Below are 14,928 nucleotides of genomic sequence, written 5' to 3'. Positions count from 1 at the left end.
TCTCTCTCTCTATTTCTTTCTCTCTTTAATTCTCTCTTTCTCTCCTTTACCTTTTCTCACGACGGTCTTATAAACACTGTTCTATTGAGTCGTCTTCCTTGATACTAAATGAATGTGAATAATAAATTTTCCAAATATTAGTCTAACGACCATATGTTTAATCTCCCTCTTTCACTTTCTCTCTTGTTCTCCTTCTCATTCTCTTGTCCTTTTCTATCTTTCTTCATTTCCTTTTTTTTTTCTTATCAGATTGATTGACAAATTTTGAAATTGACTAATGTTAGATAAACAATTTCATTTTGATGACATTCAATTTATATTTATACCTAATCTTAAATATTGTTTTTTTTTTTTTAACTCACCTATCTTCGTAAAAAAGTATATTAGTATTTTATTATAATATAATAATAAAAATAAAAATACCCATGTATCCCGAAAGGGAATCATTATTTTGAGTAAAATATAATAATAAAGATATATTATATAATATATATATAAAAAAAAATATATATATATATAATATAAATTATTAAATAAAAATAAATTATTTATAATAATATAATCGTATAATTACTGTATGCATCATTTTTAAAAATTATAATATTTGTAATTACAAAATATTAATTTAATTAATTATAATAGTATTATAATATAATAATAAAAATATATTATTTATAATAATATAATCGTATAATTACTGTATGCATCATTTTTAAAAATTATAATATTTGTAATTACAAAATATTAATTTAATTAATTATAATAGTATTATAATATAATAATAAAAATATATTATATAATATATAAAAAAATATATAATATAAATTAATAAATAAAAATAAATTATTTATAATAATATAATCGTATAATTATTGTATGCATTTTTAAAAATATGATACTTGTAATTATAAAATATTTAATCTTTGATTAAAAATCGCTGATCAATTATATAAAATTCATTTGATGCGTTCTAATTAATAATATATTATTGAAACAAATAAAACAAAATCTAAATTATTATTATTATCTTCTTTTTTTCTTCTTTTACTTAATATAAAAATAAAAATTCGTACCGTGTTCTCATAAAAAAAAACTCTTTAAATTAATTTATAAAATACATAAAACTTCGTATAACTTTGAAGTCTTTTAACAAATAAATAATGATTAAATTATTCAATCATTTTGTCTCTCATTTTCTTAATTTATCTTTCTCGTTATTTCACAATTATATAAAATAAATGAGGTTAAATTTGTACAAGTGCACATGTGTTCCATCAAAACCACCCTCCGAACAGAATATAATCGACAAAGGGTAACGCGTGAAAAAGAATAAACGAAAAGAGAGAAAAAGGGGGAGAGAATGAACGGTTCAAACGAAAAAAAAATAAAATAGAAGTAAAAACGAAAGAGAGAGAGAGAGAAAGAGAGAGAGAAAGAGAGAGAGAGAGAAAGAGAGAGAGAAAGAGAGAGAGAGAGAAGACGGGGGTGTATATATACCAAGGGGTGAATTTGTACGGATTTTCATGTTCACCCGGGTACGGGGAAAAACGCGTAGAAAACGTGCAAGTTAAGAGAAAGAAAGAAAGAAAGAAAAAAACAGAGAGGGGACGTAAAGAGTGAGAAGAAAACTAAAGAGAGGAAAGGGGGGAAAAAGAGAAAGAGAAAGAGAAAGAGAAAGATAAAGATAAAGAGAGAAAGAGAGAGAAAGAGAAAGCTGTAGGATAAGTTAAAATGCGCAGACGCGAACGCTCGGCTCGACTCGATCCATAATTTCGTTGGTGGACCCACGCACGCACTTTCCAAGGGGCTCCCTACGTTCTCCTCAACCTCCTCCACCTTCCCCGTAACCCCCTAACCCCACCTCATCCTCTTCCTTCTCTTCCTTCACCTTCTTCTTCTTCTTCTTGTTCTTTTTCTTCTTCTTCTTCTAGTTGACTAGAATTTATATTCATTTCTTTTCTCAAATGTGTTTAGTTAATTTTTTTATGTTTGTTTCATGTTTTTAGAAATATATATATATAACTCGTGTAACACTTCAATAAAAAAAAAATTAGTTTCTAACACGAAATACTAAATAATACGAAAACGAAAACGAAAACAACAAGGTTTTTGCTTCTCTTTTTGTCTCTCTCTTTTTTCTCACTTTCTTTTTAGGTTTCTTTATTTTATTTTATTTCTTTCTCGTTTCTTCATATGGTTTTTTGTAAAAAAAAAAAAAAAAAAAAATAAATAATAAAAAAAAAATGTCTTTTCTCATGAACACACACGTGTCCTCTGTACCATATGACAAAATACAACAAGCTTTAAACTTCAAATGATTTCAATATTGTATCTCAAGTTTTAATGATAAATAAAATGATAACCATCGAAGGAGGAGGGGAAGGTGGAAGAAAAGAAAAGAAAAGAAAAGATAAAGATTTGGATAATATAATAAATACCTTTAACAAACAAGGATGTCATAGATCAATATCCTAATCTTATAAATATAATAAAAGAATATCAAATTAAATTCAACGAAAATAGGAGAAGAAGTGTAAGAAGATAACAAGAATACTATGAATATATAAAGAGTATTACAATAAAAAAACAAAAAAAAAAATAATAATAATAATAAGAACATTATATTATCAATATTACAACGATGAAAGTAATTTTCTAACGATTTTATTCCATCTTCTTCTTCTTCTTCTTCTTCATCTTCTTCAATATATATATATATATATATATATTTTTTTTTTTGTATTCTTTTCCCTTTTATGATAAAAGTTAAAACGAAAAAGGGCTTGGAAAAAGAGATAATTGCGTCACAGTAGAAAAAGAAGAGTGATAGTGATAAAAAGAGAAAAATAGAAAGAGAAAGAGAGAGAAAGAGAAAGAGAGAGAAAGGGAAAGAGAGAAAGGGAGAGATAGAAATGTCGAAGGGAGTTTGTCCATGCCGGCACTCTCTCACGTAGGGGGGCCGGAAGATACACAGCGTTCGGCCCGAAAATCGATTCCTCGATTCGCTAGAGGAGAAACGACTCGGCGAACGACCCTCTCTCTCTCTCTTTCTCTCTCTCTCTCTCTCTCTCTCTTGGTACGTACGCCCGCCGATAATATACGGTGGGTCGATGCAAGCCACTAGAATAGACAAGCACGAGTGACTGCATAGCGTTGTACGAACGAAAAGGGGGCTGACTACTATCCTGAGGGAACGTGCCATATTATATACCTCTATTTTCGGAAACGAGTAAAATTGTAAAAACAAGATGGTGGAGAAGTATATATATATATATATGTTAGAAATCATCACTAAAGAACGACGTACCAATGATTCACGTTATTTTTAAGTACCCTATCATTTATATCTACATATCATTTTTATCTAACACTTTTCTCTCACTTTCACTCTCTTATAATTATTATGTTTATCTTTTTTTCCTCTCTCTCTCTCTCTCTTTCTCTTCGTATCATTATTATAAAAAAATATAATATATTTAAATGAAAAAGATAAATGAATCCCACGTGTTGTTGTTAAATTAATTAACGGGATTAATGAAGATTTAGAATAAGAGTAGAATTAATTTAAAAATTCGAATAAATGGTCATAGATAGACGAATGGGATCGAGGCCATGCCATCCTACGTTGTGTCAGAAAGAAAGAGAGAAAATAAAAAAGATATAGAGAGAGAAAGAGAGAGAGAGAGAGAGAGAGAGAGAGTAAGCAACAACGAAACAGAACAGAACAGAACAAAACAGAACAGTGTATGATCGTATGAGTAAGAACGAGTGAGAAATAAAAAAGCTAGAGAAGATAGAGATAAATAGATAGGTAAATAGATAGAAAGAGAGGGAAAGAAAATAAAAACGAGAGAGAGAGAGAGAAAATCTCGATTCATCTCACCGAACTAAACGTCGTCGTCGTAGTCCTCACCGTCGTCGGTGCTCTCTCTATTAATATCCGCGCCTCGACGTCGCCGACACCAACCAACCAACCAACCAACCAACCAATCAACCAACCAACAAACCAACCAACCAATAAACCATCAAACCAACAAACCAACAACGGCTACCTTCTTCAACTAACAAAACGTCTCTCCTTACCTTTTTGTTAGTACAGTCCTCGATGCCCACCTCCGAATCGTCTTATTTTATTTTTTTGAACAAGCGTGACACGTTGGGGTCACCAAACAACTAATAAGAATAAGAATAAGAATAAGAATAAGAATAAGAATAAGAATAAGAATAAGAATAAGAAGAAGATGAAATAGAGGAAAACGAAGAATCAGATGATTGAAGAAGAAGAAGAAGAAGAAGAAGAAGAAGTAGAAGTAGAAGAAGATCAAGGGGAAAAGATAAACCAATGTTAATAATGCTGGCGATGATGGTGGTGGTGACGATGATGACCGATGATGACGATGATGATTAATTGTCTCCAAAAATCCATAAAGAATGTGTCTAACTTTTGTCACACTAAAATTATAATCCACAAATGATAACACCGGTCGTATTTTGCCCTTGTGCACGTTCCCCCGTAACCTCAGCTTTAATAATGAGATTTAAAAGAGTAAGATAGAAGGAGAGAGAGAGACAGACAGCCAGAGAAGAAAAAAAGAGAGAGAGAAGAGATAGAAGAGAGAGAGAGAGAGAGAGAGAGAGAGAGAGAAATAGAGAGTTAAAGAATTAAGAATGAAAGAGTAGAAAATGTTTGAGGAACAAGGTAAAAAAAATAATAATGGTAGGTAGATAACGCGAGTAAAAATTGGTAAATACTTTTTGGTTCGCGTCAGAGGGGCACCGAGCGTAGTTTCGTGCTGTTGGGGCTCCCTCGACCGAGTCGCGACTGATATCATTTCCAGCGGGGGACTGTGGGGTCGGGAGTCCGAGCCCCACCAGGGGGTCTCTGTGCAACCCCCACGCGGTATCGTGCCAGTGGTCGTGCCCGTTCTCGTCCTCATCGTCGTCGTCGTACTCCTCGTCATAGTCATAGTCATAGTCATAGTCATCCTAGTATTTTACCATAAAACTTGTTGTCCTCCTCATCGTCATGGGTCGTCATCGTCGTCGTTTTCGTCATCATCGTTGTCAACTAACACATCATTTTTTTCTTTCTCTTTTACTCTTATTATTTTTTACTCTCTTGTTCTCTCTCTTTTACTTTACTCTCGAAACCCCCCGTGGTAAAACGCATACGAAACTAAATCGTACATGTGTGTTGGTAACGTGTATTACACTGTACGGAAGCCTTACTCTACTAATACTTATACACATTATACAGAAAGATATGTAATACATATATGTATTTATATACCTGTCTTTCTCTTTTACTCGTTGGAAGTTTACTCGTCGTTCGTACGACAAACACACAAATACAAACACATACCCTCCTCCCTCCCTATACACATACTGAGAAAGAGAGAGAGAGAGAGAGAGAGAGAGAGAGAGAGAGAGAGAGAAAGAAAGAGAGAGGTGCGCGCGCGCACAAGCAGAGTCGTACGCTTCCAACTTCTCCTCCTCCTCCTTCTCCTCCTTCACCTCTTCACCCTCCTTCTCCTCGTCGTCCTCTCTTCCTCTTCGCGTTTCATCTTCGTCTAATCGACGAACAAAACTCACTCGCTAGCTCACTCGCACACTCACAAACTTTCTACCTCCCCGCGAGTATTCCAGTTTCCCCTCTCTTTTGGCTACCTCCCCACCATAGAAAACCCTTGTAAACTCCCTCCCTCCCTCCCTCTGACCCTTCTACCCCCCGTTCACTCGGCTCCGCGTACCCGGCGGCTTTATCCACCCTGAACCCTCCCGTATATACATATATATATATATATATATATATATGTTATATACCACCAGGGGTTGTTGCTTCGATTCGTTGGGGAGTCTACCGAAGAAAAATCAAATTTCTTTCTTTTTTCTTCCTTCCCTTTTTTTTTTAATTATATTATATTATATTAATTTTATTTATTTACTTGTTTATTCATAATTTTGTCCGAGAAAGGAACGTCCATTTAAAGTTTTTAATAAAGCTTCGCAATCTCTTGGCGCACGCACCTACCTCGAAACTTTTCCTCTTCGTCGATCGGATATTTTCGGATTTGGATGCCACGCGTACACCAAGCTAATGTTGTTCTTCTCTATATTTTTCACACACACATTCTTGTTTTATTTTATTCGTCTGATACAATACGTAGTTTAATTCTGTTGTTTTCTTTTTGTCCAAAATAATAATTGATTTTTCATTTATAATAGCAAAAAGAAATGTTTCAAAGCTCTCGTGACAAATTAATTTTAACCTGTCTCTCCTAGTGCCTTGTTTATAATTCTTTACGTTATTTTTTTTCTTTTTCAATTAACGTTCGATTAATTAACTTGTCGAATTTTCACGTTGTGATAAAGAAACAAATTATTTATCCACTCGAGAACACGCTGTTTTAATACAAATATTTGTATAAAAATTGTTCGCACAAGGAAAATAGAAAGAGAGATCGATCGAATGAAAAAAAAAAAAAAAGAAAGAAAGAAAAACATAAAAAAAAAAAACAAGAAAAAGATCAAATAATTTTTGTTTAACGAACAATTTAAAACCAGATTGTAGTAGTAGTAGTAGTAGTCCGTGCCCGTTTTTCGTTGTCTTTGCAGACGAGAACCGAAATAGACCAAAGCATGCGTAGAATGCTTAAAAAGGAGGAACTAATTTTGTATAAATGCTGCTAGTTGTTAAAATGAATACAGAGAAAGAGAAAGAGAGGTAAAACCTGTTTCTCTAATTAAATTATATAAACAACAAAAATTGAATTTACCTTAATGAACAAGTGAAAGAAACAAACCAAAACAAAAACCAAAATGAAAATGAAAATGAAATGTCCACATTAATCGTGCTCCCAACACAAATATTTTATTTAAATAACTATTTGTTAAAAAGGTAGCTGCTAGATGAATGGAAAATGAAAAAAAAAAGGATTAGTTCAATCGTATCAATTATTTCCTAATAAAATAATCCAACAACGACAAAAAGAAAAAAAAAACAAAGGTTCTAAAGTTTCGTCGACGTATTATTCCCAAATGCAATTTCTTTTAGTCAATCGAGAACGTGTCAGCGTTATTCAATATTCAAATCTATTAGTCATCGATAAATTCGAAACAAAAAGAGAAAAATAAAGTACGTAGAATCTCTCGTTGACGAGAATTAAACCTTATCTGTAAAAGTACAAAAATAAAATTACAAAAAAAAAAAGAAACAGAAAATAAAAAAATCAATTTTATAAAATGGATTACTTACAAATCAAATAATAATAACATATACAACAACAACAAAAACATGATTCGAATTAAATAATCACGTTCGTTGTAATATCACAGAATATAATACGATATAACAATAATTATCTCATAGATAGGATTATCTCACGTTTAAAGGATTATTCAATATTCAAATATTATTAGTCATCAACGAATAAAAATAATAATAATAATAATAATAATAATAAACAATAAAGTAGTACGTAGTTAGAAAAAATGAAAGAAAATTATCGGTCATACTTCGCACGATGGATGACAAAGAAAAGATATAGCATTGTACATAGAAGGAAGGGACTTGTGAACTTGGACAGAAGGGGGACAGTGGGGTAAAAGGGGGAAGGAGTAAAGGGGCATTTAGGAAAGGGGGCAAAGAGGAATAATAATATAAGCATCGGAGACGTTAAAGTCGTTCGTCTTGAGAAAGAGCTATGAGAAGAGAGCACGTAGGGGCCTTGGAACATGAAACTGCTACTCGTTCGAGGAATGTCGCAATACGATGAGCAGAGACTGCAACGGGGTGCTGACGTAATCGTTCGCCGCATTTATGCGTATACACCACACCGTGAAAGAGAACAAGATCGTTTTTCTCTTTCTCTTACTTCTTTCCCTTTTCCTTTTTCTCTTTCTAATTCTCTCATCCCATCGTTCGTTTATATTTCAATTCGAAATTCGACAAGTTACTTCTAAACATATATTTCTTTTCAATAATTATGATAGTGTATGTTTATATCATATCTAATTCTTTAATAATAGTTTTATTTTAATTAACAATTGTAATTTTTGTACAAATAAAATAATAGCATCAAAATTGTATTCAATTATATTCTCTCTCTTATCATAATTTTATTAATAAAATTATTTAATCTATGTAACATTATCCTATCGTTTTGTTTTTGATTTATGTCATTCCTATCATTTAATAATAAATGAAATAATAAATGCATAAATGAGATAGAGATACGGGGAAGTCAAAATTACGTCAACGTGTTAAAACATTTAAAAGAAACTGAACCGAAAGAAGGACACGTAACGAGATATATATATATATAAGCGTATTTTTTAATGACTGTTTTAAAAGGTGTTTATTTTTATCTTAAAAAATTATTTTAAAAAGAAATAAAACAAAATAACGCGAGAGACACATAATAAACCATAAAGTTAAATAAGACAACAAAAGAAAAGGTTTCGTAAAAATTCATTTCGACTTAACCGACCCGTTATCAAGAGTTCCTGATTAAGGTCAATGTAAAGACTCGACATACATGAACGGGATCAAGGGGCGAGGGGGAGGTGGTTAACGTAATAAATTCGTTCAAACGAGACGAAGAAAGAAAAATGGTATTTTATGGTGAAATATTTTTGATTCGTATATTTAAAAAAAAAAAAAAAGAAAGAGAGATTAAAAGCAAAAAAAAAAAAAGAATAAAAAAAGTATTGCGTATTTATTTACGTATAACAGATAAATTGATTTTTCGTGCAGCAGGAGGTGACCGGAGCGACCGGTTTGGGGGCAACGAGGGAATATCGATTCGTTATTTTTAGGGGAGGTTCAATCTACGGACCCCACCTATACTTTACTTCAGTATCTTCAAAAATTCAATGTTAGCGGACCATCCCTTTTTGTAAACGATTCGATCCTATGTTTTGCATATAGATATATAGATATATAGTTGCTTTCTTTCTCTCTTTTCTTTTTTTCTTTTTATGGTCACGCGTTCAAATCGCTAACAGCGGATACAAAAATAAAAAAAAAGACAGAAAACAAATTTATTTACTATTCGTTTCATTGACGAATTATAATGAATTTTATTTTATGTTTTTATATATATATATATATGTATATTTTTCTTTTTTATCATTTAGTAATTTTAATTTAGACATACCAGTTTGTAGACTAAAAAGAAACAATAAATAAGTTTTAAATAATTTGCATTGAAATAATTGTAAATAATATATGATGTGATATGGATAGATTATGTTTTACTTTCATGATTTAATAATTTGTTCATTCGTTTTTAAGATAATTTGAGAATTTGGATTACAGACTTGTCGATTTAATGTTAATTCATGATATATTATTGTCCTATAAAAATTCTAATTAAAAAATATCTCTCTTATACGTGTACACGGGTTTTACTACTAACCTGCAATCTTATAATTTAATAATACGGAAAATGAAAAAAAAAATATATATAAATAAAATGAAAATATTAACATAAATAAAAATTATTCGCCTAGACATCTAAATATATATATATATATGATTATATTTTACAAGGCACTTTTATCGTCGAATTCATTTAAAATTATCTCGTTGATTATCTCCTGAGAAATATTAACGTCTCTTAAATAAATAATTTATATTATTATATATTAATTATAGTCGATACCTTTAGTCATAACAATTAAAACAATTTGTTTGCATATAAACACCCATATTAGAGAGAGAATGTGCACTTTAAAAACCCTTCTTTTTTCTTCCTCCTCTTCTTCTTCTTCTTCTTCTCCTTTTCTAGTAGAAAATTTTATATCAATGCTTTGAAGCATCATTGATAATTATTACGATAATGTGTATAAACCATTGGAATATTTAAGCGCTTCTACAAGTTCGATTCTAGCTGGATCTGGATTACAGAAATGTTTTAACAAAATACTATTAAATCCACAATCGCTCAAATTTTCTTGTCCGAATATATTTTGTTGCGTTTTAGGTACATCCTCCGTTTCTATTTGTTCTAAAATTGTAAGATAGAAATACTCATTATATTATTGTTTAATAAAATAAAATAGAATTGTGATAAAAAAAGAAGTGTTATTTACCCAAACCATGTTTAGCAGCAGAGAAGGATGTCGTCGTTGATAAATGAGCACAACTAACCGAAAATTGTTCTAATTGACTTGATTTCATCAAATCGCAAAGAGAAGGTAATACGTGAGGTAAAATAGGACCTTTCAACTCCAATGAATAAAATCTATCCTTATCCACTCTAACTATGCTTTCTTTTACCTTGACAAAATTGATAATTGTTATTTAAAAATGTTAAATAAAATAAAAAATAAATGAATTAATTAGTACCTTCAATGGTCTTAGAGTAGCTCCATGAAACGCAGATGGTGCTAACAGAGTTGGTGGAACACCAGCCAACGCACCAGTTGTCGTTATGGCTGATTTACAATTAATTAACAAATTGAACAAAGCTTGAGCTTCGATACCTTTGACAAATACTAGAGACTGTCTCATGCTATCCACTTCACTTTCCTTTTCTAAGTTCATTCTTGCCTGTGATTATGAAAATTTGATGACAAATGAACAGTGGTCATAATATTATTAATCATAATATTATTAAGCATCTTCTACCTGAGAACTATTAATTTTTTGAATTTCTGAATTCTCTACGCCAAGACTTTGCAACCATTTATCTTGTGCCTCGTCTTCTTCTTCATTAAGGACCGCAGATGAAGAACAAGAATCCAATGTTTCACAACCAGAATCACTTAAATTTAATATCTTCTTGTGTTCTTTTTTTAATGGCATAGTATATTCTATCTCTAAAATAATTATGTCGTGCATAAATGGTAATATTCAATTTAAATAAAAAAGTAATATTTAGAAATTTGTTCTACCTTCTTGTTTTAAAGATTGTCGAAAACCACGTGTTGTAGGTGTCAACAAGGCATGCATTTCAGACAGACCACATATACCAGCAGCACGGAAAAGAACAGTGAAATTATTTGTACAAACATAAAAATATGCACATTGTCGTGCTCGTAATAAATGAAAAAGTGATCTAAAACTGTCACACCATTCTCTGTACAAAGCATCTCTTATCATTTGATTATTTGCTACTGCAGCATTGCTTCCTAAACTTGCACTCACTTTGCCAGCAGAGCGAGGAAATAATTCTAACCATGGTAATGATGGATGCTGCCATACGAGGCAACATTGATGAAATCTAATAAAAAGATAACGCAAAATTGAATAGCATAAATGAAATACAAAAATTTAATATTAACAAAAGAAAACTTTAAGAAAGCTTACCTTGCATTTGGGCTCGTATCTAATGTAGTTTCTTTTTCTCCTATATCTAAACATCTTACAAAACTGGTAGTACCCGAAGCCTCTTCGCTTGTTTTCAATTTACTGTTCCAAGGGAACGGCTTTGGGGACATAAACCTCATTTTAGTTTTCAACGACCAATCTATTGGAATGTATTTTTCACCTTTCTGAACTTCTAGTTCTGGTATGCATGCATTATTTTCTAGCTTAGCTAATACACTTGTAAAATTTAAAGAACTATCTGGAATACTATCTTCGACAGTCTTTTTTTTCTTAACATTAATGTTTAATAACTCAAACAAAGTACTGTCACTGCTCATTTCTAAATTGCCTTCTACTACAATATCTTTTTCTTCCTTCTTCGCATTGTCTTTTAAAAAAGGATTTTTACGCTTTAGTGATGCTGGTTGATTCAAATTAAAACTTGAATTATTGGATGAATTATTAATTGGTGAGGATGATTCTTCATTGGTATTGTGCATTTTATTATTCATGCGTGCTTGCAAAGCACGCTTTTTCATTTTTAAACGATGCATTTGCATCACTTGATCCGGCAGCTTCCATTCCAGTATGTTTGGACTTTCTACGTTCTCCATTGGTGATTTTTTATTTATGTCATGCTAATATATAAAAAAACAAATATTAATCATTTAAATAATCTCTTATAAAAAAAAAAATATATATATATCAAATTAAAATTTCTATTGTAAATTAAACTTTTTAAATGATTAGGTTATGTTATACAAAAACACTTAATATTTACGTTAACATATTTACAGGGAATAATAAATATAAATTAGATTATTATTACGTACCAGTTAATCTAAAAATTCATCAATAGGATGATTATCACTTCTAAATTTCGTTTTAAAATTTTAATACATGCATTCCCGACACCAAAATAAATACCCCACCTAAAGCTGATAACGCTCCCATCATGATTCTTAATGAGCATGCGCAATGAACGTTCAGTGCTCTGCGCATGACTGTTCGTGGCGCCACTGCACCTAATCGAGATATTGCGCGCGTATATTCAATTTTAATATATAAGGTGAAGTAATAATAGCGTGTGTATATTTAGCATATAGTTATATTAAAAATACAATTGTTATACGAACAAATCTATGAATAATAATTTCAATTAATTATGAAAAGAATTATTTCAATAAATAAATAATTTATATACTTTATTACACATGAAAGAAAAACAAAACAAAAAGTATCAAATAAAAATTGTATTTTCGTCATACGCTAATATTACTTCTTATTGTATACGCGTATCGTAATAAATTTTAAATGATAATCTTTCGAATTTTGTTATTCAATTTTTGCAGGAAATATCTACGGACACATATAAGGAATTTGGCACGATTTTTAATTATTCGAGTAAAGTAATTATACGATCGTACGATTACGCGCTCGCGTTAAGATTTTATAGATGGATACGAGTAGCAAAAAGCTTTCTATTAACAAATAACATTACTTTGAAAACTCGTAGATAGTATTTCAACACTATTACAGATCATAAATCATAGATTGGCCAAAGTTAAAAACGCTCGTCGTATATAATACAATATACTTCTTATTAAAATGAAGTATCCGATTGTATTCATATATAGGATGTATCAGTTTCTTTCAGAAAAATTTTACAACCATATTTTATGAGTAAAACTAAGAAAAAAACCAAAATTTTATATAAAGCATGAGATCTCCAAATGTTTCTTTTAAAAAGTTATATGAAAAATACGAAATAAAAAGAAATAGGAATAAATGTTTAACAAATAGAATCATCATTATATTTAAATCGTAATTTAAATCGTATTTCTCACGTTTACCAAATCTATCTTTATTATTATAATTTATTAAAATAAACGTACATTATAAATTAAGTACACAGCGTAATAGTCCTATTTTTTTTTGCTTCGTTTGCTGTGTCTCTTCGATAATTTAACAATATCTTCGAACAATTCTGACCGCAATTCATTTTATAGAAGATCCAAAACTAATGGTACAGTTAATCTTTCAAGTAAAATGTTAACTTTCAAATTTATTATCTTTGAATATTCAAATAAATATCGACTGTTGTTTTTTATGTGTTTTTTTATGTAGTATCGGCAATACACTAATTTGTCAATTAATTATTTACTTATTTTTGTTGTAAATGTTTTGGATCAAACCATTTTAAGAGCTCATGCTTATATTATATTTTGTTCTTATTTCTTTTTACTTATAAAATATAGTTGAAATTTTCTGAAAAAAAAAAAAAATAAAAACTGAGAGAGATATACCGTATGTCGAATTTTTTTCTAATTTTATGAGAATAAGCATTGGACGAAGTTAAAGTACCGAGCTATAATATAAAACATTTGTTTACTTATTATTTACTCTTCTCTCTCTCTCTCTCTCTCTCTCTCTCTCTCTGTCTCTCTTTCAATACTTCTAACAACGTTCAAAAATGTATTCTTATTCTCGGAGATTTTGTTTGAAAAAGAACGTGAAGAACGTAAATTTATATATATATATATGTTAGCGTTAAATTTTATAATTTAACAAAAATCGTGATAATAATTGAAATTCATTCAAACAAAATGCAAATAATTTAAATGTAATTTGTTCTTAAAATCTACTTTCATTAATTCTACGACAATGTTTATAGTTATTTCTAGTCTTATCTCATTCTGTATTTTGAAAATGAATGTTCAATTAGTCGTGTTGTTTTATCTGATCTAATCTACGAATCAAAATTTCACACAATCTCATACATTATAATTATTAAATTCATATATTACTTTGTCGAAGTTATATAATTCCTGTTTTTATTTATAATTTAAACAAATCAGTATATAGTTATTATCAGATTTTACATTAATCATTTATCATACGAACTAACAAGATTTACCACAAAATAACGCCAACATATATAAATAGTAACGATTCGTCGATGAAATGTATTTTTATTTTATTTTTTTTTTTATCATCACTTTTTTATTTCGAAACATCGATTTTTCGAGACGTCTAAAACATCCCCAGCGCTTAATATCAATGACAAAATGATCGTTTAATTATTATCGACGATTCTTGTATGAGTGTACGAGTAATTTTTTTCTGTATTTTGCGCACATATGTATGTTTGTTAGAAGAGTGTGTACGTGTATTTATTTATTTTTTTTTCTTGTGTAAGCATGATTTAAAAAGGATCACAAGCATGATCGGGCGCGATCCCTCTTATTTATTTATTTTTTTGTTATTATTATTATTATTTTTGGCGGCAAGTTTCTTTTTTTTTTTCTTTCTTATATATATATATTTATTTTAAATTTTCTGTTTCTCTCTCTCTCTCTCTCTCTCTCTCTCTCTTTTTCTTATTCGTTATCAATCGCTTGTTGTATAATTGCAAAAAAAAAAAAAACCAAAGAAAATTGTTGTTGTCTCATCGATTAATGGCGATTTGCAAATATATCACTACGTCGAAACGCGTACACATTGACAAAACATCATCCATTGATCTCTAAGAAATATTTTTCTCTCGTTCGGCGCTTAAAGTAGGAGTAGGAAAAGGAAGATAGGAAGAGTTTTTTTTATTTTTTTCATTACTG

The 14,928-nt window shown here is 30.1% G+C and overlaps 1 protein-coding gene across 1 annotated transcript; it reads right to left on the bottom strand.

Moving 5' to 3' along the window:
* Positions 1-6,305: 6,305 nt before the first annotated feature.
* Positions 6,306-12,497, bottom strand: hd (humpty dumpty). Its single transcript, XM_015328451.2, has 7 exons — positions 12,148-12,497; positions 11,315-11,952; positions 10,900-11,228; positions 10,634-10,824; positions 10,352-10,555; positions 10,096-10,282; positions 6,306-10,010 (listed from the first exon to the last, which is right to left on the bottom strand). The coding sequence occupies exons 2-7, from the start codon at positions 11,926-11,928 to the stop codon at positions 9,835-9,837; spliced, it is 1,701 nt and encodes a 566-aa protein (XP_015183937.2). The 5' UTR covers positions 11,929-11,952; positions 12,148-12,497; the 3' UTR covers positions 6,306-9,834.
* Positions 12,498-14,928: the final 2,431 nt, after the last annotated feature.

The sequence above is a fragment of the Polistes dominula genome, unplaced genomic scaffold, assembly GCF_049000335.1.
Source record: "Polistes dominula isolate Pdom_NZ unplaced genomic scaffold, Pdom_raw_medaka contig_18, whole genome shotgun sequence".
Classification (NCBI taxonomy): domain Eukaryota; kingdom Metazoa; phylum Arthropoda; class Insecta; order Hymenoptera; family Vespidae; genus Polistes; species Polistes dominula.
Note: the sequence above shows the minus strand (reverse complement) of the source record. Positions and strands in the feature narration are given on the sequence as shown.